At 32.0% G+C, this 24,791-nt stretch overlaps 1 protein-coding gene and 1 long non-coding RNA gene across 3 annotated transcripts; one reads left to right on the top strand and one right to left on the bottom strand.

Moving 5' to 3' along the window:
• Window positions 1-335: 335 nt before the first annotated feature.
• On the bottom strand, window positions 336-11,465 carry LOC134711113 (monocarboxylate transporter 12-like). Its single transcript, XM_063571558.1, has 5 exons — window positions 11,225-11,465; window positions 9,688-9,831; window positions 5,770-6,549; window positions 3,340-3,465; window positions 336-481 (listed from the first exon to the last, which is right to left on the bottom strand). Exons 1-5 carry the CDS (start codon window positions 11,463-11,465, stop codon window positions 336-338), a joined length of 1,437 nt encoding a protein of 478 aa, XP_063427628.1.
• A 1,996-nt stretch (window positions 11,466-13,461) lies between these two features.
• Window positions 13,462-23,832, top strand: LOC134712738 (uncharacterized). 2 transcript variants are annotated; one of them, XR_010106312.1, is made up of 11 exons: window positions 13,462-13,996; window positions 14,748-14,816; window positions 15,580-15,754; window positions 16,505-16,573; window positions 17,337-17,511; window positions 18,262-18,330; window positions 19,094-19,727; window positions 20,479-20,547; window positions 21,311-21,944; window positions 22,695-22,763; window positions 23,527-23,832. It is a non-coding gene; the product is annotated as an uncharacterized LOC134712738 (long non-coding RNA). The 2 variants fall into 2 exon arrangements; XR_010106313.1 differs by lacking the exon at window positions 17,337-17,511.
• Window positions 23,833-24,791: the final 959 nt, after the last annotated feature.

Raw genomic sequence — 24,791 nt, 5'->3', positions numbered from 1 at the left:
TTCTTAGCATTCAAACTGTCGAAGAAGATATATGAAAATAACTATAAACCCATAACGGAACGGACGGACGAATGAACGAACAGAAAGACAGACGGACAGAAATAAAACAATATCTCCCTTACTTATAGTTTTGGGGGCATCAACATTGATCTCTGACTTTGGTGAATAACATGATCACATGATTTTTCAATTCGATTTATTCTTTAACACATGCGTATTGATTGTCGAAACAGAGATTTAGAATACTTGAGCCAAATCTATTGCAAAACTTAATCCGTATGTCTCATAGAGAAATAGATAAACATGCATTTCAATTTATGACATCACATCTGTCCTTATTCTCCGCTTATGCCATATAGATTCTTTGTTTTACTTCTTTTGTAAAGAGGTATAAAACATAACACGACTCCGCTAAATATAACCAGACCACCAACAAAATAGAAAGGAATGCTGTAACTACCGGTGCCATCATATAGCCAACCTGAAAGTAAAATATATATGTCGGTTAAATGGTATTTATTTATTAACATTTGTATATATCATATATCATATAACTTCTATCAGGTAGAGATAATTATCAAGCTTTGACATTTACAAGAGCAGTACTTCAGACTGAAAAATGAAATATTACGCATGCTCTATTTGTTGAAGACAATTTTTTTTAAACCTTATATAAAACGAAATACCTCTAATGATTATGTTGAGGTCTTACTTTAAGGAAACTGTTAGAGTTTTTTGTTCGTTCTTTTTTTTTAATATTACTATTGGTACATTTCCATAGATTAAAGTTTTCAATGCACTATGTCTGATCGTCCACTCTCTTAACTGCTCTTGAATTTTCTTGTTTTGGTGTACATCTTTGGTTTTGCCCTTATTTGCTTATTTTTTTATCGTGCATTTGCCTTGATACTTGATTCGTCTATTTTTGATGTTTATCTGTACTTTTTTCTCTGTCCTTTAATATGTTTAAATGTCTTGTATCTCTCGATTTATCTACTTTGGTAGCAAATTACCCTTGGTCTGTCTTGTTCAGTCGTACACCTGCCTTGTTGCACTTGTCGAACAGTTGCATTGCTTTTCTTTATTTATCTTGTTTGTCCATACACATGTCTTGATTGATGAAGTTTTGCAGTAAACGTGTCTCGTCGGTTTTTTTTTATCTTGTTTGTCCGTACTCATGTCTTCATTGATGTAGTTTTGTTGTACACGTGTCTCGTCGTTTCATTTATGTTGTTTTTCCGTACACATGTCTTGAGTGATGTAGTTTTGTTGCACACGTGTCTCGTCGTGTAATTTATAGTGTTTGATCGTTGATTTGTATTGTTGCTTTTGATTTGTTTTTGTTTGGTTGCATATCTGTCTTGTTTCTCTTGATTTGTCTTGTTAGTGTTTATAACAACCTTGTTTGTCATACAGCACTCTCGTAGGTTTGTTAAATGTTGTATTTGTCCATACATCTATTTTTTCATGAAATTGAAACTGATAAATATAGTTTTCTTGTGATAAAAAAATATAGATTTAATCCTTTATTCAAATGACTAGGTTTGGGGAAAACATCTGTACCCTCGTAAATGTTACCATCTTCTTTGCATTGCCATCTATCAAATAAAGCGTACTACATTTGTGTAATGTATGTGCATATGTGTGATATCAGAATCTTCCATAGATTTTATATCCAGTAGTTAAAAAGGTAAAATATAATTTCTTTCTTGGGTATCCATGGCAACAATCTGCATTTATTTGTTATAAAAAAAGGGGGAGGAGAAGACGTCACCTATTTCCTTACAATTTGGCCAGAAGACGATATTCAATCGTTTAAAGAAATACCTTTTCTAAAACTGTTTACATGTATATATCAAGATATCTAATCAAAAGCATATGTCTTTCATATCCACTTGCATTAAAAACCTCGTGTAAAAAAGGGTTGGTAAATAAAGGCAACAGTAGTATACCGCTGTTCAAAACTCATAAATCCATGGACAAAAAACTAAATCGGGGCAACAAACCAAAACAGAGTGAAACGCATTAAATATAAGAGGAGAACAACGACACACCACCGAAACGCAACAGCACACAGAAACGGACCAAGCAACAGACAATACACCACGAGAATAACAAATATAACATCACATTACATTACATTAATTTCTGGACCAATGGCTGGTCTAACTATGCAAATTCGGAGAGCCAAACAGAAAATGGCACATAAAACATGTAAAAAAATAATCTTGATGTTCTTCTTAACCCTCTTAGAAATTTTGAACTCGTGCTGCACTCAGCTGTCTGAAAATGAATTTTATTGCATAATATTTTTCATATTTGAAAAATCCACGGGGGCTAAAATGCGAAACCAAACGCCTAACTGTGTATTGCTACCTAAGTTATCTTGGACGTCGTGGATTGGCATCTAAAGTTCTATCAATTGTCTTAAACGTTGTGGATTGAAACTCTAAGATCTGTCAATTCTTTTGAATGTCGTGGATTGACCCTTAATTTCTATCAATTCTCTTAAACATCATGAATTGACCTCTTACTTACTTTCAATTATCCTAAATGACATGGATTGACCCTTATATTTTATCAATTCTCTTGGAAGGAAAACGATTTTATATTCTATTAATTCTCTTGGAATGACATGGATTGACCCTTATATTATATCACTATCTTGGATGGACATAAATTTACCCTTATATTCTATCAATTCTCTTAAATTTCGTGGATTGACCTTTTTAAGTTCTATAAATTTTCCTGAACGTCGTTGTTGGACTCCAAAGTTGTTTTTTTTTTATTTCGAGGCGTTTCACAAATAAACGTCTAGGCCGAAATCAGTTTTAAAATGGTCGTAACGTCTTGCATTAGTTCTTTTTGTATTAGGACTTTAAATCATTAAATTAATATTTGCTAGCTTGTTTTTTGTTTTGTTCTATAATGGTCAATGTCTGTGTTGCCTTTTTTTAATTACATAATTGTTCTACTGATAAACGATTTTCATGAGCAATGCATTTCAATTGTTTTTTGTATTTTTGTATGTTTTCCAATACGATAAGATTCAATTATTAATCTGATGTTGTGAGATGTATAATCTTTGATATAATTTTACATTGTACATGTATTTTAAAGGAGTATCATGTGAACTATTATCTTCTAACCTTTCGGTGTCTCGGGATCAACCCTGTTTTAAATAGGGTTTTTTGTTGGTAAGTCTTTAGGTTTCTATGTAGTGTAACTTTTCGTCGTATTGTGAGTTTGCTACGGAGATATCAGTTTTTCATCGACTTATGAGTCTTGATTTGGACCTTGGTATCTCCAGCCTCTTTATTGATATCTTATAAAACTTACCACATATAGGAGGACCTAAGAGAGTACCAAATCCCTGGAACATCATAAGTAGTCCTAATGCTTTGTCTAAACGTTTTGAACCCAGGAGGTCAACCAGTATCACAGAATTTAAACTTACGAACACACCTGTAGTAATAAAATTAACGGTTCCAATTTTCTTGTACCAGATGCACATTTCAACAATACATGTCTCTTCAGTGATGATCGTGGCCAAAATATTTGAAAATCCAAAGCTTATATAAAAGATGAAGAGCTATAATCCAAAAGGTCCAAAAAGTATAGCCAAATCCGTAAAAGGAATCAGAGCTTTTAATGAGGGAGATACATTCCTTAATTTATAATAATTTATAATATTTTGTAACAGCAAATTTGAATAACACAAAAAATCCGTATTTTCATGCCAGTACCGAAGTAAAATAGAAATCAATTATTTATCAATTGAGAGAAAAAAACTTAACAGTATGGTTTATTTTAAGTATGAGCTCAACAGTTGTGATCGATATATATAGTTGATTATTCTAAATAGTGAAAGTATGAGCTCAAAAGTTGTGATCGATATATATAGTTAAATATTCTAAATAGTGAAAGTATGAGCTCAAGAGTTGTGATCGATATATATATAGTTAAATATTCTAAATAGTGTATAAATATATATATAGGGGTATGTTTGAGATCTTTTCGTTTGATATTTCATGGTTTTATATCACATCATTGGAACAAAAAGACTTCATAAAAAAATGGAGCATAATCTTCAAACCCTACGGAACAACTAAGAATTACCCCCGAATTTTTGTGTTTTTTGGGGGGGGAATTTTGTAATTTTGTGTACTGTTTGCTTTTTTGTTAATATTTTATTTCCATGACATAGTCAGCTTGTTTTAAAGTTAAAATACATTTTTGTATCTTTTGCGTCCAATTATATAGTGACAAGTATATTATCGTTTGTGTTCAATTCTATATTACCTGATCAAATTAAGATTAATTTAGAATAGATGCATGTAAACAGTAAACAAAGCAAAATATTATTTTAAAAGGAAAATAACCTACACACAAGTATCTAATTTATAATGGTGGAACGTCCCCTCGTCCCCAACAAATCCTTAAAAAGCTGTCAGTTGTTTGGTATTAGATTACTTTACTTTGGCTTTTAATCTTTTTTATAAGAATTCTGCTGAGAAACAGAAAAATTAGATGGTACGAGAAAAACAAATTTAACTATTATGATTTCAGTATAAAGACCCGATTAAACTATTTAAAAAGAATGTTAAAACGTATATGTGCCATACCATATGATTATTTGATGTACACGTACGATCCGGACCGTATGCGTATACTCATACGGTCGGGCCATATGCGTATGGTCTGACACATATATGAGTATACTCATACGGTCTAGTACGAACTGGACCATGTTAGTTAAATATCTCCCATGGCTATAGTATCAGACTTTAATATGCAAAATGCACTTCAAAGTTTGTATAAATTTTCATCTTTACCAAATAAATATCCAACTCTACATATTAATCGGTGAAGAGCCTATCATTTGGTATTCTTAGAGAAACAAAGCTTCCTTTTTCAATCTATGCATTAGTTTTCGACACGTTTTGATCTAATTTTCTTTGTGTGTTTTCAATAGATCTTTTTTTATAATGTCTATCCAGTATCTTTGGCGGGTTTTATAGTGCTGTTCCTAAATACCAACACAACAAAACCGTTCTTCTAACATTCTGTTTAAATCAAATAACTTCAATCTCTTAAATTTCATGTATTACTGCTAAATACAGGAGCAAAAAAGATGACTTTTTTTAAATAAGTGAATCATTTAGTTATTATTACATTTACAATTGATCTCTAGATTTCAGTTATGCCGGACTGTAATATACATTTATTTCATATGAACTTGACCAACTTCTGAAAATAAGTCAGGCAGTACGTGTATTTTGTAAAAAGAACGTTAACGGTCCAGATCGTAAACGTATTGTCCAAATAATCAATGTCATATGGTATGATACAAATACATTAGTTTTCTCGTTTAAATTGTTTTACATCGTCTTATCGGGGCCTTTTATAGCTGACTATGCGGTATGGGCTCTGCTCATTGTTGAAGGTCGTACGGTTACCTATAGTTGTTAATGTCTGTGTCATTTTGGTCATTTGTGGATAGTTGTCTCATTGGCAATAATACCACATCTTCTTTTATATATGGTTATACATTTCGCACGCTTCAAAAGAAATAACATTCTATCGCTTTATACACAAAATATATTTTCATCGTTTACGTCATTCGTTACATTATCGGTCAACATCGATTTTATTATCGGTTGATATATATTTTATTATCGAATTACATCAGTTTTAATAATGAAATATTTTGAAAGTTGCGATTTAAAATTCATTTCAAAAGACGTATAAGAGACAAACACTACTTACCAATAAACATTCCATAAACAGCTGAGTACATCATTAGATATACTTTACTATCATTAAACGGATTCAACACATTAGCAGTTCCACAAATAATAAGCGACATGCTGTAAAGTAAAAGCCGATTTACACACTTTTGATCTGCTATCCATCCAAAAATAATACGTCCAAATGTATTTGAAATGCCAATAATTGAAAGCAGAAATGCACTGTCAAATTGGCTCATACCTTTTTCCTCAGCTCTGTCCGGTAAATACACATATGGCGTATTAAATCCCAGGGCTGTGAAGTAATTCGACACAACAAATATGGTAAATATCGGGTTTGTTAATAAACCAAAGTCAAAATGTCTAGAAAAGCAGCTTTCCACAGTACTGTCAGTAGAGTCTGGTGATGTTGCTGATTCTTTCTGTGATGCTTGTAACTCTTCATTCTCATTTTTCACAATCGTAAATATTTGCTTATTTGTGATCGGTTTATCTTCTAAACTTGATAGATAAATTGCTTCTTTCCTGATCACATACTCTTCATCCGTTTTTTTAATCTTGTTTTGAACCGGTCGAAAGAAAGCTCCACACAAAACTATGTTCAGTATGAACCCTGCTTCCAGTAGAATAGCACCTCTCCAACCATATTCGTCTATCAGAATACGCACAACTGGAGCAAATACAAATGTTCCTACCCCTGAACCACTTACAGATATACCAAGAGCAAAAGATCGTCTCTTTTCAAAATGTTGTCCAACACATACTAATGTGGATAAAACAATACCACCAAATCCAATACCTAAAAGTAATATACTATACTGTTTTACACTTTTAAATGAAGAATTTAAAGAAACGTGTATATCTTTGCACTCTTTTATATAAGAAATTCTTCTTCACTTCTAAATATATTAAACATATAAATTATACAAGTGTGGTATGATTGCCAATGATGCAACTATTCCAACAGAGTTCAAATGACTATGAAAAAGCACTTTTTGTTCACCATACAATCTTCAACCATAACAAAAAAACTCGTCAAAGGCCTGCTTTATTTGATGCCAGTCATATAAATACTTGTTTTTTTAATTATAAAGGTAAGTATGCGGTATTAAGTTTTTGAAAGTGTGAGGAGATGTTTACAGCTGTTACATTACAATATATATTACCGTTTTGGTAATAAAGTCTCATAGAGTAGTTATAGATATTTTAATTATTTAACTTTAATTTAAGACTTGTATTATCATGAATACCAGTGTTTGGTCTATTAATTAACGACTCGACTCAGTTACATTCAATCGAGAGATTCACCAACATTTACCATTCTTTTCATACTTTAAACGACAAAATTATTGTATATCACTACCTGTGTGACGTTTACATTATTATCGACTGGTGTTCATCAAACGCGCGATTCTACGTCAAAGTAGATGTTAATCTATTCGGTCCCAGGACTAAAAATCTGTCAACCCTTTATGGGTGGATTTAATATACATAAATATGATACTAAAATGAATAAGTTTGTTAAATTTGATGTATATTTAAAGTGTAAAATGTTTGCTTGTTTTATTATTGTTAAAATTATACACAATAATTAAATTACATGTATGTTTCATCATGATATGTTATTCTGATTGGCTAACTGCAATCTCGCGTAAATCCTTAATCAACTTCATTTCAAATGAATTGTAACATTCGTGTTGACATCTGCTTCTACAATAAAGTACACAAGTAAATAAAAGAAAATTTGATAGTGAAAAGTAAAATCACAAAATTACTAAAGTCCGAGAAAAATTCAGAACGGAAAGTCCCTAATAAAATAGCAAATAAAATCAGACTTGGGGTCGTATACATTGGAATGTAATTAATTAAATTACACATTACATTGCAAAAATGGTCAATTACACTAATTACACATTACACAGTTTTTGAAAAGTAATTAATTAAATTACAATTACTTTACTAAAGTAATTAATTAAATTACACATTACATTTCATCATAATGTTTGTTAACCAATATTATACATGTATGTATAATGTATGTGTAAGATATTCACGAAAACATAGTTTAAGCGTTGCATTTGATAATCCTGAGTGTTTTTAATGTTTTGTCATAAGTCTGAATCTCTCTGGTCTGTACACTTTGACAGCCATTCTCAAAAGTATATATATAGGAGCTAACGTGGCATATATCGCTTGATTAGAACATGGAGCTATTATACTTCCATAATCAGTAGATGTGTTGATAGAAGAGGAAATAATTTCCTATTTACTTGCCAATATACTAAGGGGTATTTTGACATCTCAGAAATGAAGTTATTTAAATAAAATATAGCATAAATAAAGAAATTATAGATAGATTAAAAAACAAAATAAAAATCACTTAATAATTATTAAAAGGTATGCTTGTCACAACATTGAAAATAATTTTTAGTACAAACAATGTATATGATGCTATAGACATTTCTTAGCAATATTTTGCTAATTAGATAAAATACATGAAATAGTGGCCTTGGCCCTGGACATTTTAATCTGATAAATTGCTGTTTGTTCTTACAGCTGTTAATTTTTATCTCTATAATCTTTTTGTGTATACTAATTTGACAAAATGATTGTGTGCAGTAAATTTAAATTCTGAATGAACTCTCAAAAAGATTTTTTTACACATTTTTTTGTTTTTGTTTAACATGGTAATTTATTACTTTTCAATCTATTTAGTTTAAAAAGATCTTTCTTAAAAAAACATATGTATTTTTTCAAATCATAAGACTATTCAGAAAAAAAATCTGTTGGTCAAATAAGTAATATAAAAACATAATATATATAAATTACAGAAACTATGTGATATCAATATTTGAAAAATAAAAATAATTTTACAATTTATATTAAACATAAATCCTTATCATTAACACCATAAAAGTACATGTAATTGAAATGTAATTCAAAAGTAATTGAGCATTACATGCTTTTTTCATTGTAATTAATTAAATTACCATTACAAGTAATTAAAAAAATGCTCAATTACAATTTACATTCAATTACATGGAAAATTGTAATGCATTACACTTAATTACCATTACATTTTCAATTACCCCATCGCTGAATCAAATGATAAAAAACTTCAAAGGAATTGACAACGATTGTCATAATCCTGACTTGGTACTGGCATTTTCAAATGCAGAAAATGGTGGATTGAACCTGGTTTTATAGCGTTTTTCATAATCGTGTTTTCATGATCATAGCGAAAAAATGTAATTATAATTCTTGAATGCTTCATTTTTATAATTTTACTGTTACAAAACTTTAATTTTTCGAGAAAAAAAAACGAAAGATTTTCCTATTCCAGGAATAGATTACCTTAGCCGTATTTGGCACAACTTTTTGGAGTTTTTGGTCCTGAATGCTCTTCAACTATGTTCTTGTTTAGCTTTATAATTTTTTTTGTTTTGAGTGTCACTGATGAGTCTTCTGTAGACGAAACGCGCGTCTGGTGTACTAAATTATAATTCTGGTACTGTTGATAACATTTTAGTAGCGTCATATGGTTGTAAAAGCCTGGAAAATGTACATTATATCGTTGTCAATATAATTAAATTTGATGCGCGTGTCATACATGTGTAAGGTTTAGCTAACTATAAAACCAGGTTCAATCGACCTTACCTGTATTTTGGAAAAGAGGGTGCTTAATTCTTTTTAAGTTTGTCACTATTTAGTTTTTTAAATAAGACGAACTTGGCGTACAAATTTATAACCTGGTATCTTTGGTAAATTTTCCTCACCTCTCATTGCAGGCTTTTGTCTCAGAAAATCCAAACACCTTATCTATTAGTTATAGGGTATGTAACTAATTTGGTCGTGCCTATTTTCAAATTGTAAACATTTTTAAATTAATTAAAACATGTTTCCCATGTTGATAAAATGTGTTTTGTTTCTCAATTACCTGTTAGAATTCCAAGTGAACAGTACAGAAAATACACACTAGTAGCAAAACAGCTAATGATAAATCCAGCGGTAGCAACAAGAGCACCTAATATACACACCGATCGACATCCGAATCTATTCGTCAAAGCTCCGGTAATTGGACCTATCAATAGAAAAAGGCAAATTGATAAAACACATTTGCTTAATTTGATCTACATGTAAAGAAAATTCATTTTGGTGGAATTAAGAGGGCTTATTTTCTACTCCGGTTAAAACAAAAGTCACGTCTGATGTAATATGATAGATTACGCTATTATTTCATCAATTTAATTTTTTTCTATGTAGTTTTGTTTTGAATGATTCATATAAATGTCATGGGCTTGATTGACAATTAATGTATCAAATTTATTACGAGAGGGATTTTAAAACTGACACTGCCAGTAAATGTGGGTTTGTGTGTATAAGGGTTCTTTTTCGTGCATTGCATTGTATTGACTGTTTCATTCCGTCCTGAAAGGGTTTCTTATTTACATATACCGCGTAGTAAAAATAGGACTTCCGATTTTTTGCAAGGGTTATATACCAGACAGAAGGAGTCAAGGGATTACCTTATTCTATACCACAGTCAACACTGAGGATTGCATGCCATTAGATGTAGGTAGTGAACTAACGTATTTTTTTCAAAAACGGAGGCGTGTGTGATAGCTAAGTTTTAATTTCCGACTTTTTCGTTAATCTTATATTTCTATCGTATGTTTATATTTTCCCATTTTGTTCCAGAACTGCTTACCGTTGATTGTTATCAAAATAGGTTAAACAAACGTAGTTCTTATTGATTAAAACACTTGCATCGTCAATTGAACTAGCATAAAGGGTACTCAACAATAAATAATGGAGGTATGTGATAGTATTGTAAACAATTTCGATTAATATGTTTAATGCATTTCTTTTTAAGGAAGTTAATCCGCTTAAGACGATTCAGAAATAGGATAGAAATGGGTCTACAATCTAGGGCTAACAGTAAATCCCATTTGGATTATAATAATAATGTGACAAGATGAAATATTACAATAACCAACAAATAAATGTCAAGCAAGAAATAAAATCGCCTTTGTTATGTTAGTCATTTTCAGGAACAATGATTTTACATATTGTCAGACTAAACTTAAGCCCTAACATAAGTTAGAAAGAAAAATTAAAGAAATTGCATTTGTCTTGGTAATAAGTTATCAACATTAAAATGGTGAACAATGAGTGTTCTCCATCGGTTTAGAAATAGCGAGCGATTTGACGAAATCGTCTGTGCCAAATGAAGCAAGGGGTGCTCATTATTCATACTATTTTAACAATTACATGACTGTTGAGCTGTTAGACCACCAATTGAAATCCCTATATGTTTAACAAAATTTTGGAATTTTCACAGCTTTCCTAATATGTAACTTTTAGACTAATTCATGTAAACCGATGGATCTTTTATAGTGAAAACACAGGACCTAAAAAGGCTACCGTTGTCATCTATGTAAATATAAAACTTCATTGTAACCTTTAACACTTACCTACTGTAAGCATAGTTCCTGGAATAAGGGAGGTTATCCAAGCGGTTTTTCCTTTTCCTTCCTTAAATTCATCAAGAAATTCTATATATAATATTCCCAGTGTAAATAACATTCCATCAGCTAGCACGTGGGCCATGAAAGCAGAAGCAACGATAACCCATCCCCAACCGCCATTCTTGCCTTTCTCTTGGGTAATGTTATTTGTTTTAGAAACACCATTTTCTTCCTTTTGTTTCTCCATTCTTCAAAATATGATAATCTAAACAGTTTTATGAGCACAAGAAACTATTTTACACTGTGTGGGTTGGTTTTTTTTTATAGTTATACGAAGTACAAACTTGGCTTAAACCTGAATATACGTTGACAGTCACTTCGCAATGTAAACTAACAACGAATTGAATACAGAAAAGTACGTTCATTTCATATTTTTTCTTTTAGTCGAGAAGTACATGAACGTGACAAACAACTTATCCTTTTTTATACAGCACTACTTATAACCGTGTTTTGTATACAATTAAATAAAATATTTTATGCATATGACATGTACATATTAAAATCTAGTCAAATCAAATTCTAACTGTGTGTGTAAGTGCATATTGTAAAGGTGACAAATTCTAGGTCAGATCTAAATCTAGTTTATTTTTGTGATTTCACTTTTCACATAATAATAGGTGAAAGTGACATCAACTCGTATCCACTTAGTATAGATCCCCTCAAAATCAACATTTAATATCCTTGTTTGAATTAAGGACTTACAGTGTAATTTTAAGCTTTCTGCTACAAAGTGTAAAAAAAAGGTGAGTTTCTGATTTTAACTTGTGAAATACATATTTCATCAAGAACCGTTTACTAGTATTAATTTTGTTCTAAGTCTTTATTTATATATTTTTATTCACGCTTCTTTCTACTTTATTTTTCCTTTTACATAATTACCTTTATACTAGCCAGTACATGTATCTATGAGGTCAACATTTTGAAGTATTCATTCATGTTTCATTTGTTTGTGTATCACTTGAACTCTAATGATAGAATTTATATAATGGTTGACCTAATGTTTGACAGTATATCATTTAACATGTGGCATAACAGAAAGAAAGTGAGCAAAAAAGATTGCCACTAGCTTAAACTTTGCCTTTAATATGTATGGCAGGTTTTTACATGTCTCATGTCTCAACATTTTGAGTTAAAGACTTGTTTTATTCAGGAAAATGCATGATGTCGTAGCAACTATAACTATATAAAAGTCTCCCCTGTATTTTCAACAAAATCAATATACTGATAGACTTACTTTTTTTCATCTATGCTTTCCACTCTATTTTTTCCTTTGACATAATTACCTTTAAACTGACTAGTAAATTATTCATAAGGTCAAGATTTTAATGTATTCACGCATGGTCCAGTTATTTGTAAATCACTTTAAACCTAATTATAGATTGACTTTAATGGTTTACCTAGCTAAGGAGATCATTCCTTCGTATATTTTACGGACGCTATCATGAGTTGGTTGACCTTTATGGAATAAACGTTTTACAGATGATATCGATTATGTTTCTTAATTCGTAGTTATAATCCCCTTCCCTTTTCATGAAGTGACTTAACGAATTTTACTATTTACAAGGTTTGTAATAACATGAGTATCACGACGGGTGTCACATGTGGAACAGGATCTGCTTAACCTTCCGGAGCACCTGAGATCAATCGCAGTTTTAAGTGGGGTGCGTAAAACTTAGTTTTTAGGTTTCTATATTATGTCATGTGTACTATTATTTGTCTGTTTGTCTTTTTTCATCTTTAGCCATTGCGTTGCGAGTTTGTTTTTGATCTTTGAGTTTAACTGTCCCTCTGTTATCTGTCGCCCTTTTTTTTACATTCCATTCCCGCAGCACCTGCACATGAAGTAAAGATCTCCCAGTTGATACGGTATTCCAGGGCCTGCACATGAAGTAAAGATCTCCAGATGATACGGTATTCCAGGGCCTGCACATGAAGTAAAGATCTCCCAGATGATACGGTATTCCAGCACCTGCACATGAAGTAAAGATCTCCCAGTTGATACGGTATTCCAGGGCCTGCACATGAAGTAAAGATCTCAATGATACGGTATTCCAGGGCCTGCACATGAAGTAAAGATCTCCCAGTTGATACGGTATTCCAGGGCCTGCACATGAAGTAAAGTTCTCCCAGTTGATACGGTATTCCAGGGCCTGCACATGAAGTAAAGATCTCCCAGTTGGGACAACATCCCTAATGCGCCTTGAAATGAGGAACTCAAAAGTCACGTGTAAAGAAAAAATCTCTGTGTAGTGATATTGGACATGTTTCTATTTTTAACAAATGACTGAACTTAATTATTTGTGGTGATTAGGAAAGTAGAGGAACATAGAATAAATGTGTAAAAACTATGGAGCTATGGAATGTGTTCAAAGTATTAAATTTTCAAAGAACTTATTGTGTTAAAAAGGGGATATTTTACCACAAGGAGCCGCATCACAAAAGGATGTTCGGGGTTTGCTAATTTACGGAAAAAGTAATCTCACTTCGTACCCCGAAAATTTAACCACATATGTGAAAATGTCACAGCTTCGAAACGAGCTATCATACATATCCAAGTTTACGATATGGACTGAGCTACAGGAAAAAACGTTACCATTATCGCCTATGGGAAAACAATTAAAGATATTGAGCCAATTTACAAAAAGATAAATCAGAAGTTTCCAGAGTGATCTATGGATGATTTCACCTTGTACACCCGGGAAAATTGTGAAAATGATGGTAAGTATTTTTTTATTTATACCTAGATATCCCAGATGATTTCAGATAACCATTATAGATAAATACCAGCAGATACTCAATGAAATTTTCGCTTTTAGAAAGCATTGCAGGCACGGGGCTGAACACTTTTTTTAGGCACAATTCAAACTTTGTTTACACCCCCGAGAGATCCGAAAGGAATTTGTTTATGAATTGAAAAAGGCATGAACTAACATAATAGTTTTATCTGTAAGTAAACATGACACAATACAGTCTTTGTTATGTAATTATCACTCCGGTTTACAGGAATAACTGATAATCAAGGGAGATAACACACTCCATACGAGTAAAGTGAAATACATCATCATCATGTGCTTTTATCCAATAATTTGACCCATGGTCAGTCAGTAGATATCATATGCAGTTAATAAACAGACAAACACGTACATGTATTAAAGAAATCATGAATTATTATTTGTAATGCACACTAGCAAATCACAAGATATTGTCTTTTCTCAGTGAAAAAGGGGGAGGGTCAACAAACCTTTCGAAAACAACATTGCTGCACCTTTTCAACTATTAAGCTAGTTAGCTACCACTCGTTGCTTCTAATACAAAAGATTTAAATGAAGGTTGATAAGCCACAAGGGAGAAGCATTTTTCTTTCTTTGCGATAAAACGTTCAAGAATTTGATTTTTGCTCTCTCAATAATACTTATGTATTTAAACCAAATAATAACACAGCCTGAGTAATTTTTTTGTCGTATTTCAGTTCCAGACATATCATTACTTTTTAACCTGAGATGACAAACTAGAGGTTTTACAAGGTCCTGAATAACTGGTAAGCATTATGTTTTATTTGGCAAGCTCTAAATTGTTTATTTATGGTATTTATGCAATTCAAATTACAGTCGGTATGTTAAAAATATACTGATATGAAAACTGTTGCTATGGTCTTGGCATTAAATGAAAATGCTTGGTTACTGATCTTTTCGACTCCATATTTCAAGTTAAACCTTGCGGCAACTGTTCCTCATGTAACACTGCAAACTATAATTAGCATTATTTTGATATGTCGTTATTTAATGACGCCATATTACGTGTGATGTCACAACGTTTCCTTTAAAACCTCATGCCGATATCTCACTGATAAAAGATTTTCACTGAAATACATGTAAAAAACATTTTTTCTCAAATACAATTATGTGAAAGAACAAGTTTTGAAAATTTGCACTTCATTGCACTCTAATTATATGATTCAAATGACTTTTACAGTAGTTTATAGTGGTTTCTACAGTATAAAATACCAGGTTTCCACTAGCTGGAATAATTAAGTATTTTGGTGGTTTTTTTATGAAATCTTCATTTTTGCATAATTTCTCTGTCAAAATGCACTTTTAGGCACCAGAAAATTTTATTGAATGCTTTAACAGGGTCTGTGTGTTGTAATTTAAGGTTACATTCAGATGTTTTGTCCTTCTTTTGACTAGTGAAGGTATACTGTAAGAAATTAATTATGCATACACTTTGTATTCAAAATAAATAAATATATCGATAAAAGTGTCATTGCCTTATAGTGCTGAAACAACTTTATTTTTTTTCAGAAATGGACAAAAATACACAGATTTATTCAGAATGTCATACCGATGAAGATCACATAAAAATATTTGGAAAAATCAAAACTATGGATTGCAATTTACAAAAAGATAAATCAGAAGTTTCCAGAGTGATCTATGGATGATTTCACCTTGTACACCCGGGAAAATTGTGAAAATGATGGTAAGTATTTTATTATTTATACCTAGATATCCCAGATGATTTCAGATAACCATTATAGATAAATACCAGCAGATACTCAATGAAATTTTCGCTTTTAGAAAGCATTGCAGGCACGGGGCTGAACACTTTTTTAGGCACAATTCAAACTTTGTTTACACCCCCGAGAGATCCGAAAGGAATTTGTTTATGAATTGAAAAAGGCATGAACTAACATAATAGTTTTATCTGTAAGTAAACATGACACAATACAGTCTTTGTTATGTAATTATCACTCCGGTTTACAGGAATAACTGATAATCAAGGGAGATAACACACTCCATACGAGTAAAGTGAAATACATCATCATCATGTGCTTTTATCCAATAATTTGACCCATGGTCAGTCAGTAGATATCATATGCAGTTAATAAACAGACAAACACGTACATGTATTAAAGAAATCATGAATTATTATTTGTAATGCACACTAGCAAATCACAAGATATTGTCTTTTCTCAGTGAAAAAGGGGGAGGGTCAACAAACCTTTCGAAAACAACATTGCTGCACCTTTTCAACTATTAAGCTAGTTAGCTACCACTCGTTGCTTCTAATATAAAAGATTTAAATGAAGGTTGATAAGCCACAAGGGAGAAGCATTTTTCTTTCTTTGCGATAAAACGTTCAAGAATTTGATTTTTGCTCTCTCAATAATACTTATGTATTTAAACCAAATAATAACACAGCCTGAGTAATTTTTTTGTCGTATTTCAGTTCCAGACATATCATTACTTTTTAACCTGAGATGACAAACTAGAGGTTTTACAAGGTCCTGAATAACTGGTAAGCATTATGTTTTATTTGGCAAGCTCTAAATTGTTTATTTATGGTATTTATGCAATTCAAATTACAGTCGGTATGTTAAAAATATACTGATATGAAAACTGTTGCTATGGTCTTGGCATTAAATGAAAATGCTTGGTTACTGATCTTTTCGACTCCATATTTCAAGTTAAACCTTGCGGCAACTGTTCCTCATGTAACACTGCAAACTATAATTAGCATTATTTTGATATGTCGTTATTTAATGACGCAATATTACGTGTGATGTCACAACGTTTCCTTTAAAACCTCATGCCGATATCTCACTGATAAAAGATTTTCACTGAAATACATGTAAAAAACATTTTTTCTCAAATACAATTATGTGAAAGAACAAGTTTTGAAAATTTGCACTTCATTGCACTCTAATTATATGATTCAAATGACTTTTACAGTAGTTTATAGTGGTTTCTACAGTATAAAATACCAGGTTTCCACTAGCTGGAATAATTAAGTATTTTGGTGGTTTTTTTATGAAATCTTCATTTTTGCATAATTTCTCTGTCAAAATGCACTTTTAGGCACCAGAAAATTTTATTGAATGCTTTAACAGGGTCTGTGTGTTGTAATTTAAGGTTACATTCAGATGTTTTGTCCTTCTTTTGACTAGTGAAGGTATACTGTAAGAAATTAATTATGCATACACTTTGTATTCAAAATAAATAAATATATCGATAAAAGTGTCATTGCCTTATAGTGCTGAAACAACTTTATTTTTTTTCAGAAATGGACAAAAATACACAGATTTATTCAGAATGTCATACCGATGAAGATCACATAAAAATATTTGGAAAAATCAAAACTATGGATTGCAATTTACAAAAAGATAAATCAGAAGTTTCCAGAGTGATCTATGGATGATTTCACCTTGTACACCCGGGAAAATTGTGAAAATGATGGTAAGTATTTTATTATTTATACCTAGATATCCCAGATGATTTCAGATAACCATTATAGATAAATACCAGCAGATACTCAATGAAATTTTCGCTTTTAGAAAGCATTGCAGGCACGGGGCTGAACACTTTTTTAGGCACAATTCAAACTTTGTTTACACCCCCGAGAGATCCGAAAGGAATTTGTTTATGAATTGAAAAAGGCATGAACTAACATAATAGTTTTATCTGTAAGTAAACATGACACAATACAGTCTTTGTTATGTAATTATCACTCCGGTTTACAGGAATAACTGATAATCAAGGGAGATAACACACTCCATACGAGTAAAGTGAAATACATCATCATCATGTGCTTTTATTCAATAATTTGACCCATGGTCAGTCAGTAGATATCATATGCAGTTAATAAACAGACAAACACGTACATGTATTAAAGAAATCATGAATTATTATTTGTAATGCACACTAGCAAATCACAAGATATTGTCTTTTCTCAGTGAAAAAGGGGGAGGGTCAACAAACCTTTCGAAAACAACATTGCTGCACCTTTTCAACTATTAAGCTAGTTAGCTACCACTCGTTGCTTCTAATATAAAAGATTTAAATGAAGGTTGATAAGCCACAAGGGAGAAGCATTTTTCTTTCTTTGCGATAAAACGTTCAAGAATTTGATTTTTGCTCTCTCAATAATACTTATGTATTTAAACCAAATAATAACACAGCCTGAGTAATTTTTTTGTCTTATTTCAGTTCCAGACATATCATTACTTTTTAACCTGAGATGACAAACTAGAGGTTTTACAAGGTCCTGAATAACTGGTAAGCATTATGTTTTATTTGGCAAGCTCTAAATTGTTTATTTATGGTATTTATGCAATTCAAATTACAGTCGGTATGTTAAAAATATACTGATATGAAAACTGTTGCTATGGTCTTGGCATTAAATGAAAATGCTTGGTTACTGATCTTTTCGACTCCATATTTCAAGTTAAACCTTGCGGCAACTGTTCCTCATGTAACACTGCAAACTATAATTAGCATTATTTTGATATGTCGTTATTTAATGACGCAATATTACGTGTGATGTCACAACGTTTCCTTTAAAACCTCATGCCGATATCTCACTGATAAAAGATTTTCACTGAAATACATGTAAAAAACATTTTTTCTCAAATACAATTATGTGAAAGAACAAGTTTTGAAAATTTGCACTTCATTGCACTCTAATTATATGATTCAAATGACTTTTACAGTAGTTTATAGTGGTTTCTACAGTATAAAATACCAGGTTTCCACTAGCTGGAATAATTAAGTATTTTGGTGGTTTTTTTATGAAATCTTCATTTTTGCATAATTTCTCTGTCAAAATGCACTTTTAGGCACCAGAAAATTTTATTGAATGCTTTAACAGGGTCTGTGTGTTGTAATTTAAGGTTACATTCAGATGTTTTGTCCTTCTTTTGACTAGTGAAGGTATACTGTAAGAAATTAATTATGCATACACTTTGTATTCAAAATAAATAAATATAGCGATAAAAGTGTCATTGCCTTATAGTGCTGAAACAACTTTATTTTTTTTCAGAAATGGACAAAAATACACAGATTTATTCAGAATGTCATACCGATGAAGATCACATAAAAATATTTGGAAAAATCAGAACTATGGATTGCAATATGGGACAACATCCCTAATGCGCCTTGAAATGAGGAACTCAAAAGTCACGTGTAAAGAAAGAATCTCTGTGTAGTGATATTGGACATGTTTCTATTTTTAACAAATGACTGAACTTAATTATTTGTGGTGATTAGGAAAGTAGAGGAACATAGAATAAATGTGTAAAAACTATGGAGCTATGGAATGTGTTCAAAGTATTAAATTTTCAAAGAACTTATTGTGTTAAAAAGGGGATATTTTACCACAAGGAGCCGCATCACAAAAGGATGTTCGGGGTTTGCTAATTTACGGAAAAAGTAATCTCACTTCGTACCCCGAAAATTTAACCACATATGTGAAAATGTCACAGCTTCGAAACGAGCTATCATACATATCCAAGTTTACGATATGGACTGAGCTACAGGAAAAAACGTTACCATTATCGCCTATGGGAAAACAATTAAAGATATTGAGCCAATTTACAAAAAGATAAATCAGAAGTTTCCAGAGTGATCTATGGATGATTTCACCTTGTACACCCGGGAAAATTGTGAAAATGATGGTAAGTATTTTTTTATTTATACCTAGATATCCCAGATGATTTCAGATAACCATTATAGATAAATACCAGCAGATACTCAATGAAATTTTCGCTTTTAGAAAGCATTGCAGGCACGGGGCTGAACACTTTTTTTAGGCACAATTCAAACTTTGTTTACACCCCCGAGAGATCCGAAAGGAATTTGTTTATGAATTGAAAAAGGCATGAACTAACATAATAGTTTTATCTGTAAGTAAACATGACACAATACAGTCTTTGTTATGTAATTATCACTCCGGTTTACAGGAATAACTGATAATCAAGGGAGATAACACACTCCATACGAGTAAAGTGAAATACATCATCATCATGTGCTTTTATCCAATAATTTGACCCATGGTCAGTCAGTAGATATCATATGCAGTTAATAAACAGACAAACACGTACATGTATTAAAGAAATCATGAATTATTATTTGTAATGCACACTAGCAAATCACAAGATATTGTCTTTTCTCAGTGAAAAAGGGGGAGGGTCAACAAACCTTTCGAAAACAACATTGCTGCACCTTTTCAACTATTAAGCTAGTTAGCTACCACTCGTTGCTTCTAATATAAAAGATTTAAATGAAGGTTGATAAGCCACAAGGGAGAAGCATTTTTCTTTCTTTGCGATAAAACGTTCAAGAATTTGATTTTTGCTCTCTCAATAATACTTATGTATTTAAACCAAATAATAACACAGCCTGAGTAATTTTTTTGTCTTATTTCAGTTCCAGACATATCATTACTTTTTAACCTGAGATGACAAACTAGAGGTTTTACAAGGTCCTGAATAACTGGTAAGCATTATGTTTTATTTGGCAAGCTCTAAATTGTTTATTTATGGTATTTATGCAATTCAAATTACAGTCGGTATGTTAAAAATATACTGATATGAAAACTGTTGCTATGGTCTTGGCATTAAATGAAAATGCTTGGTTACTGATCTTTTCGACTCCATATTTCAAGTTAAACCTTGCGGCAACTGTTCCTCATGTAACACTGCAAACTATAATTAGCATTATTTTGATATGTCGTTATTTAATGACGCCATATTACGTGTGATGTCACAACGTTTCCTTTAAAACCTCATGCCGATATCTCACTGATAAAAGATTTTCACTGAAATACATGTAAAAAACATTTTTTCTCAAATACAATTATGTGAAAGAACAAGTTTTGAAAATTTGCACTTCATTGCACTCTAATTATATGATTCAAATGACTTTTACAGTAGTTTATAGTGGTTTCTACAGTATAAAATACCAGGTTTCCACTAGCTGGAATAATTAAGTATTTTGGTGGTTTTTTTATGAAATCTTCATTTTTGCATAATTTCTCTGTCAAAATGCACTTTTAGGCACCAGAAAATTTTATTGAATGCTTTAACAGGGTCTGTGTGTTGTAATTTAAGGTTACATTCAGATGTTTTGTCCTTCTTTTGACTAGTGAAGGTATACTGTAAGAAATTAATTATGCATACACTTTGTATTCAAAATAAATAAATATAGCGATAAAAGTGTCATTGCCTTATAGTGCTGAAACAACTTTATTTTTTTTCAGAAATGGACAAAAATACACAGATTTATTCAGAATGTCATACCGATGAAGATCACATAAAAATATTTGGAAAAATCAGAACTATGGATTGCAATATGGGACAACATCCCTAATGCGCCTTGAAATGAGGAACTCAAAAGTCACGTGTAAAGAAAAAATCTCTGTGTAGTGATATTGGACATGTTTCTATTTTTAACAAATGACTGAACTTAATTATTTGTGGTGATTAGGAAAGTAGAGGAACATAGAATAAATGTGTAAAAACTATGGAGCTATTGAATGTGTTCAAAGTATTAAATTTTCAAAGAACTTATTGTGTTAAAAAGGGGATATTTTACCACAAGGAGCCGCATCACAAAAGGATGTTCGGGGTTTGCTAATTTACGGAAAAAGTAATCTCACTTCGTACCCCGAAAATTTAACCACATATGTGAAAATGTCACAGCTTCGAAACGAGCTATCATACATATCCAAGTTTACGATATGGACTGAGCTACAGGAAAAAACGTTACCATTATCGCCTATGGGAAAACAATTAAAGATATTGAGCCAATTTACAAAAAGATAAATCAGAAGTTTCCAGAGTGATCTATGGATGATTTCACCTTGTACACCCGGGAAAATTGTGAAAATGATGGTAAGTATTTTTTTATTTATACCTAGATATCCCAGATGATTTCAGATAACCATTATAGATAAATACCAGCAGATACTCAATGAAATTTTCGCTTTTAGAAAGCATTGCAGGCACGGGGCTGAACACTTTTTTTAGGCACAATTCAAACTTTGTTTACACCCCCGAGAGATCCGAAAGGAATTTGTTTATGAATTGAAAAAGGCATGAACTAACATAATAGTTTTATCTGTAAGTAAACATGACACAATACAGTCTTTGTTATGTAATTATCACTCCGGTTTACAGGAATAACTGATAATCAAGGGAGATAACACACTCCATACGAGTAAAGTGAAATACATCATCATCATGTGCTTTTATCCAATAATTTGACCCATGGTCAGTCAGTAGATATCATATGCAGTTAATAAACAGACAAACACGTACATGTATTAAAGAAATCATGAATTATTATTTGTAATGCACACTAGCAAATCACAAGATATTGTCTTTTCTCAGTGAAAAAGGGGGAGGGTCAACAAACCTTTCGAAAACAACATTGCTGCACCTTTTCAACTATGAAGCTAGTTAGCTACCACTCGTTGCTTCTAATATAAAAGATTTAAATGAAGGTTGATAAGCCACAAGGGAGAAGCATTTTTCTTTCTTTGCGATAAAACGTTCAAGAATTTGATTATGCTCTCTCAATAATACTTATGTATTTAAACCAAATAATAACACAGCCTGAGTAATTTTTTTGTCTTATTTCAGTTCCAGACATATCATTACTTTTTAACCTGAGATGACAAACTAGAGGTTTTACAAGGTCCTGAATAACTGGTAAGCATTATGTTTTATTTGGCAAGCTCTAAATTGTTTATTTATGGTATTTATGCAATTCAAATTACAGTCGGTATGTTAAAAATATACTGATATGAAAACTGTTGCTATGGTCTTGGCATTAAATGAAAATGCTTGGTTACTGATCTTTTCGACTCCATATTTCAAGTTAAACCTTGCGGCAACTGTTCCTCATGTAACACTGCAAACTATAATTAGCATTATTTTGTTATGTCGTTATTTAATGACGCCATATTACGTGTGATGTCACAACGTTTCCTTTAAAACCTCATGCCGATATCTCACTGATAAAAGATTTTCACTGAAATACATGTAAAAAACATTTTTTCTCAAATACAATTATGTGAAAGAACAAGTTTTGAAAATTTGCACTTCATTGCACTCTAATTATATGATTCAAATGACTTTTACAGTAGTTTATAGTGGTTTCTACAGTATAAAATACCAGGTTTCCACTAGCTGGAATAATTAAGTATTTTGGTGGTTTTTTTATGAAATCTTCATTTTTGCATAATTTCTCTGTCAAAATGCACTTTTAGGCACCAGAAAATTTTATTGAATGCTTTAACAGGGTCTGTGTGCTGTAATTTAAGGTTACATTCAGATGTTTTGTCCTTCTTTTGACTAGTGAAGGTATACTGTAAGAAATTAATTATGCATACACTTTGTATTCAAAATAAATAAATATAGCGATAAAAGTGTCATTGCCTTATAGTGCTGAAACAACTTTATTTTTTTTCAGAAATGGACAAAAATACACAGATTTATTCAGAATGTCATACCGATGAAGATCACATAAAAATATTTGGAAAAATCAGAACTATGGATTGCAATATGGGACAACATCCCTAATGCGCCTTGAAATGAGGAACTCAAAAGTCACGTGTAAAGAAAAAATCTCTGTGTAGTGATATTGGACATGTTTCTATTTTTAACAAATGACTGAACTTAATTATTTGTGGTGATTAGGAAAGTAGAGGAACATAGAATAAATGTGTAAAAACTATGGAGCTATTGAATGTGTTCAAAGTATTAAATTTTCAAAGAACTTATTGTGTTAAAAAGGGGATATTTTACCACAAGGAGCCGCATCACAAAAGGATGTTCGGGGTTTGCTAATTTACGGAAAAAGTAATCTCACTTCGTACCCCGAAAATTTAACCACATATGTGAAAATGACACAGCTTCGAAACGAGCTATCATACATATCCAAGTTTACGATATGGACTGAGCTACAGGAAAAAACGTTACCATTATCGCCTATGGGAAAACAATTAAAGATATTGAGCCAGTTGATACGGTATTCCAGGACTTGCACATGAAGTAAATATCTCCAAGTTGATACGGTATTCCAGGGCCTACACATGAAGTAAAGATCTCCCAGATGATACAGTATTCCAGGGCCTGCACATGAAGTAAAGATCTCCCAGTTGATACGGTATTCCAGCACCTGCACATGAAGTAAAGATCTCCAGATGATACGGTATTCCAGGGCCTGCATATGAAGTAAAGATATCCAGTTGATACGGTATTCCAGGGCTTGCACATGAAGTAAAGATCTCCAGATGATACGGTATTCCAGGGCTTGCACATGAAGTAAAGATCTCCAGTTGATACGGTATTCCAATACCTGCACATGAAGTAAAGATCTCCAGATGATACGGTATTCCAGGGCCTGCACATGAAGTAAAGATTTCCCAGATGATACGGTATTCCAGCACCTGCACATGTAGTAAAGATCTCCAGTTGATACGGTATACCAGGGCTTGCACATGAAGTAAAGATCTCCAGTTGATACGGTATTCCAGGGCCTGCACATGAAGTAAAGATCTCAATGATACGGTAATCCAGGGCCTGCACATGAAGTAAAGATCTCCCAGTTGATACGGTATTCCAGTGCCTGCACATGAAGTAAAGATCTCCCAGTTGATACGGTATTCCAGGGCCTGCACATGAAGTACAGATCTCCCAGTTGATACGGTATTCCAGCACCTGCACATGAAGTAA

The sequence above is a fragment of the Mytilus trossulus genome, chromosome 3 (assembly GCF_036588685.1).
Source record: "Mytilus trossulus isolate FHL-02 chromosome 3, PNRI_Mtr1.1.1.hap1, whole genome shotgun sequence".
NCBI classification, from domain to species: domain Eukaryota; kingdom Metazoa; phylum Mollusca; class Bivalvia; order Mytilida; family Mytilidae; genus Mytilus; species Mytilus trossulus.
Note: the sequence above shows the minus strand (reverse complement) of the source record. Positions and strands in the feature narration are given on the sequence as shown.